The 6000-nt window shown below is 47.9% G+C and overlaps 1 protein-coding gene across 5 annotated transcripts in view; it reads right to left on the bottom strand.

Annotated features, from left to right (window-relative positions):
• CDK19 (cyclin dependent kinase 19) overlaps positions 1–6000 on the bottom strand; it is a 502598-nt gene that overhangs the window by 134276 nt on the left and 362322 nt on the right. Inside the window, exon 1 of one of the 5 annotated variants that reach the window (XM_068231301.1) lies at positions 3628–3790. The exons of the other annotated variants lie outside the window; for them this stretch is intronic. Coding sequence (XP_068087402.1) covers positions 3628–3777 — 150 coding nt within the window. The 5' untranslated portion in view covers positions 3778–3790. Of the gene's footprint in view, positions 1–3627; positions 3791–6000 lie in introns of those variants that run through there. 5 annotated transcript variants of the gene reach the window in all.

Here is a 6000-nt window from a genome sequence, read left to right on the forward strand (position 1 = left end):
TGAATGGGCTTGTGCACACCAGAGTGGTTTGTTTTTTCCACAATTGCAAACTCGGGGGCTGCAGCATTTTTTAGATTTCTGAGGCGTTTCTGCCTCAATGTTAAGTATAGGACAGTGGAAAAAAGCTCTGAAAAACGCTAAATCAGAGCGGTTTTCCAGGCGTTTTGTTACAGAAGCTGTTCAGTACAGCTTTTACTGTAATAATATTTGTAATCTGCTACACAAAAACGCTCCAAAAAACGCTAGGCATGTTTACAAAACATCTCTAAACAAGCCTAGAATCGCCCTGAAATCTGCTTCAAAAACCTCTAGCGTTTTGCAGATCTGCTAGAGCAGCTGTGCCCAACCTACGGCCCGCGAGCCATTTGTGGCCCGCGAGGCCAGTTTTTGTGGCCCGCGCGGCGGTGTCCTGTGGAGGGGGAGGCTGGGGGAGACTGAGGAGGCTGCCCGCGGAGGGGTAGAGGATCAGGTGGTATTGCGTAGTAAAGTATCGGCGTAGTCCCGCGCATACACGCTGGTATTCAGCCCCCGGTAGCGCTGGGATAGTTAGAAAGCCTCGCTCATTGGTTAGTGCAGGAACCTTCCTCCAATAGGAATTAGGCTGCTTCCTATTGGAGGAAGGTTCCTGCACTAACCAATGAGCGAGGCTTTCTAACTATCCCAGCGCTACCCGGGGCTGAATACCAGCACATTCTCATGTATGCGCGGGACTACGCCGATACTTTACTACGCAATACCACCCGATCCTCTCCTCCTCGGGCAGCCTCCTCAGCCCCACACAGAGCGGGCAGCCCACTCAGCCCCACACAGACAGGTCAGCCCCACACAGACAGGGCAGCCTCCTCAGCCCCACACAGGCAGGGCAGCCTCCTCAGCCCCACACAGACAGGGCAGCCCACTCAGCCCCACACAGACAGGTCAGCCCCACACAGACAGGGCAGCCCACTCAGCCCCACACAGACAGGTCAGCCCCACACAGACAGGGCAGCCTCCTCAGCCCCACACAGACAGGGCTGCTTCCTCAGCCCCACACAGACAGGGCAGCCTCCTCATCCCCACACAGACAGGGCAGCCTCCTCAGCCCCACACAGACAGGGCAGCCTCCTCAGCCCCACACAGACAGGGCAGCCCCCTCAGCCCCACACAGACAGGGCAGCCCCCTCAGCCCCACACAGACAGGGCAGCCCCCTCAGCCCCACACAGACAAGGCAGCCCCCTCAGCCCCACACAGACAGGGCAGCCTCCTCAGCCCCACACAGACAGGGCAGCCTCCTTAGCCCCACACAGACAGGGCAGCCCCCTCAACCCCACACAGACAGGGCAGCCCACTCAGCCCCACACAGACAGGGCAGCACCCTCAGCCCCACACAGACAGGGCAGCCTCCTCAGCCCCACACAGACAGGGCAGCCTCCTCAGCCCCACACAGACAGGGCAGCCTCCTCAGCCCCACACAGATAGGGCAGCCTCCTCAGCCCCACACAGACAGGGCAGCCTCCTCAGCCCCACACAGACAGGGCAGCCTCCTCAGCCCCACACAGACAGGGCAGCCTCCTCAGCCCCACACAGACAGGGCAGCCTCCTCAGCCCCACACAGACAGGGCAGCCTCCTCAGCCCCACACAGAGCGGGCAGCCCACTCAGCCCCACACAGACAGGGCAGCCTCCTCAGCCCCACACAGAGCAGACAGTCCCCTCAGCCCCACACAGAGCGGGCAGCCCCCTCAGCCCCACACAGAATCTGGCTCACAAGACAAGACAAGACAAATAACATTTATATTGCGCTTTTCTCCTTGCGGACTCAAAGCGCCAGAGCAGAGCAGCAGCCACTAGGGCGCGCTCTATTGGCAGTAGCAGTGTAAGGGAGACTTGCCAAAGGTCTCCTACTGAATTAGTGCTGGCTTACTGAACAGGCAGAGCCGAGATTCGAACCCTGGTCTCCTGTGTCAGAGGCAGAGCCCTTAACCATTACACCATCACAGATGATCATCTTCATTCTGCATTGAGAATAAATGCTACAAATTTAGAGCCAAATATCCAGAAATTGGTTTCTGAAAAACAGCCGCAAACTTCTCATTAAGAAAATGTGCATCAAATGGTGAGTACAACAATTCTTATATTGTCGTTTTCTTTCCATTTCCAACACCATGTTAACTGTTAATAGAAAAACGTTTAAAGTTTTACATCGAAAATTTGTATGCATGTGTTCCGGCCCTCGAGATTTTTCTTGATTTAAAGTTCGGCCCTCGGGCCAAAAAAGGTTAGGCACCACTGTGCTAGAGGTATTTGGTGTGCACTGGCCCTCTGACAGACATGCATGACTTTCCCCCAGGCATTTTACAAACTAACTGAGTCAAACACAAATGTTTGTCACAGATGAGCATTCATATTTATGTTATCAAGAGAGGGAGAGAAAATTAACATTAAACAGGTACCGTTGACCATAGTATCTGTTGAATTGATGGCTGTAAACTAGCAGACATTTATTGCAACTGTGAGATTGTATGCCAATTCTAACTGAAAAGGAGCAATTGTCATCTCACATATATTTTTTTGCAGATCTTGGTAAATAAAAAAAAAACTAAAGTAAAGTTTATGATGATTATGATGTCAAGCTTAAAGTGGAACTGTCGCAAAAATCGTAAAATTTAAAGAGACTCTGTAACAAAATGTTCATCCTTACTTCTTGTATCCTATAAGTTCCTATACATGTTCAAATGTGGTCTGGATTACTGCAGCCTTTTCTAGTTGCACTGTCTCTGAAATATATGTAATCTTCTTTTCTTTGTCAAGCCTTGTCAAGTCAGGGAGGGATGCACTGCTTCTGCTGTGATAAGGAGAAGTTATGCACGACCCCTCCATGCCTCCTGCAGGCTCTGTTTGTGTGTGCTGTGTGTATGAGTCACATGCAAGGTCTCAGCTCACAGCCAGCCTGTCTGTGACCTTGTGAACAGCTGTGAGTGCAGAAAGATCAGTTCAAAGCCCAGACAAGCAGCTAAGGCAACAAGTGGGAGAAACATTCCAGCAGTCAAGTCACGTTTGAGAGGAGCCACTGCAAACAGGCACCTGCTCTGATGATGTATTTCCTGTTTGGCAGCCCTCTTCATTGTTTACAAAAACAATGAATAAAAAAGTGATTTTATCACCAGGAAAACAGCGGGGAGCGCCGAAAAATGTCACAGAGGGGGCTAGGAGAAGACAACAAACAGACTGGTACATTTATTTAGGTAAGATTTTCACAGTACAGATTCTCTTTAAAACACATACAAATGAGAAGTACATTTCTCCCAGAGTAAAATGAGCCAGAAATTACTTTTCTCCTATGTTGCTGTCACTTACAGTAGGTAGTAGAAATCTGACATTACCGACAGGTTTTGGACTAGTCCATCTCTTTATGGGGGATTCTCAGTATGGCCTTTATTCTTTATAAAGACATTCCCTGAAAATAATAAATACAAAGATGCTGGCCAGCCTCCCTGCTCACTGCACACTATTTTGGCAGTTGGACAGAGCAACTGCCATTCACTAAGTGCTTTTAAAGAGAAACTCCGACCAAGAATTGAACTTTATCCCAATCAGTAGCTGGTACCCCCTTTTACATGAGAAATCTATTCCTTTTTACAAACAGACCATCAGGGGGCGCTGTATAGCTGATATTGTGGTGAAACCCCTCCCACAAAGAAATTCTGAGTATGTACTCTTGGCAGTTTCCTGTCTGTGAACCTTGCTGCATTGTGGGAAATAGCTGTTTACAGCTGTTTCCAACTGCCAAAAAAACATGCAGCAGCTACATCACCTGCCAACAGTAAAAATGTCACCATGTAATAAATGTCAGAATGTAAATCAGAGATTTTACAATAGGCAAACACTGACTAGATCCTTTATACATAATTATTGTAGAAATGAAGCACTTTTTTTATTACATTATTTTCACTGGAGTTCCTCTTTAAAAATAAAGAAAACAGAGAGTGTTTTAAATTTTAAGATTTTCGCGACAGTTCCTCTTTAAACAGAATATATTTTACGGTTGTTTTGTAAAAGCCAATAATATACCATATTCACAAGATGGAAGCACTGCAGGCTTAAATTGGCCTTCCTATTGGTATATTAAACACATTCAGCGAACAATCTTTTCACTAATCATATTAATCATATTATTCCTGAAAATAATAATACAGAAAAAAGTTTGAATCAACAGAGTGTCTTCTATTCAGTATATTGAATGTGAGTGAAGATGGTATACTATTATACAGTGGCGTAGCTAAGGAGCTGTGGGCCCCGATGCAAGTTTTACATGGGGCCCCCCAAGCACTCTATACATAACAATTGATATGACGCACCAAAACCTGCCAATGGCAACTACAGTGTCAGAGGTGCAAGAAGGGGATAGGGAATAGTTTGTTAATGCTTACCCCTATTCAAAGTATCTATAGAAGTGATTATTATGCGCACAGGACCAATAGAGAGCTAATACTGTAATTGAGGGAGGGCCCTTCGGGGCCCCTCTGGCTCAAGGGCCCCGATGCTGTGGCTACCTCTGCACCCCCTATTGCTACGCCCCTGCTATTATACTAGAAAAAGTATCCATCTAGGCAAGCAATAATCAAAATCAGAACCGCCAAGTTAAAGTAATGATTTAAATTTATTAAGGATCCCTTTATAAGGATTATCCCTTTAACATATAAAAACACTTAAAAACAATCTAATGCACTGGCAGAACAGTGAGAACCAAAACAATCAATTTACACAGTAGGTTATGCTTATAAGCACGGGTATAGTACACTGCACAAGCTACCTATATCATATTGCGCTCCTTCTAAGTACCGTATTTTTCGGACTATAAGACGCTCCGGACTATAGGACGCACCTAGATTTAGAGGGCAAAAACCAGGAAAAAAAAAAAAACTAAATCTAGGTGCACCCATGGTCCAGGAGTGTCCTATAGACCTTTAAACTCCCCCAAGGTGTCTCTATCTAAGTTAAACTGCCCAACTATGCTAAACTCTGCTGCCCCCACCAACTACTCTAACCCCTGATGCCCTAACTACACTACACTACTCTAACCCCTGATGCCCCCAACTACACTACACTACTCTAACCCCTGATGCCCCCAACTACACTACACTACTCTAACCCCTGATGCCCCCAACTACACTACACTACTCTAACCCCTGATGCCCCCAACTACACTACACTACTCTAACCCCTGATGCCCCCAACTACACTACACTACTCTAACCCCTGATGCCCCCAACTACACTACACTACTCTAACCCCTGATGCCCCCAACTACACTACACTACTCTAACCCCTGATGCCCCCAACTACACTACACTACTCTAACCCCTGATGCCCCAACTACACTACACTACTCTAACCCCTGATGCCCCCAACTACCACTACCCTAACCACTGATGTCCTCCCCCACCCAGCTACACAACACTACACAAACCTCTGCTTCCCTACGCCCCAAGCTAGCTACACTAACCACTGCAATTAAATTAAGGTCTCACCCATCATGAGAGGTTCCTGGGAGGGCTGCAGCAGAGTGATGTGGAGTTCCTGTGTGGCATAGCAGCAACCGCTGCAATGATCTATAATGCCTGTGTGAATCTTCCAGCTTGTCCCCGCAGCAGCAGAACGATCAGTATTAACATCTCCCCAGGCCGATAGCAGCAGCCGCTGCAATGTCCATCTTTCAGCTTGTCCTCGGAGCTGCAGCAGCGCAATCAATGTTACCATCTCCCCGGGCCGATAGCAGCAGCCGCTGCAATGTCCTTCTTCTAGCGTGTCCCCTGGCAGCAGCGCGATCAGTTTTAACATCTCAGCGGGTGGCATGGCAGTAATCAATGTAAGATCGGTAATGCAGGTTCGCTCTGGCTTTGTCCCTGCATCAGCCCCGTGTCAGCTATTCCGAGCAGAGAGGAACATCTTTAGCCACGATGGTCGCAGTATCCATCAGAGACCACCATACTGCCTTGCTTATTGGCGCCCTCTCATGAC

The sequence above is a fragment of the Hyperolius riggenbachi genome, chromosome 4 (assembly GCF_040937935.1).
Source record: "Hyperolius riggenbachi isolate aHypRig1 chromosome 4, aHypRig1.pri, whole genome shotgun sequence".
NCBI classification, from domain to species: domain Eukaryota; kingdom Metazoa; phylum Chordata; class Amphibia; order Anura; family Hyperoliidae; genus Hyperolius; species Hyperolius riggenbachi.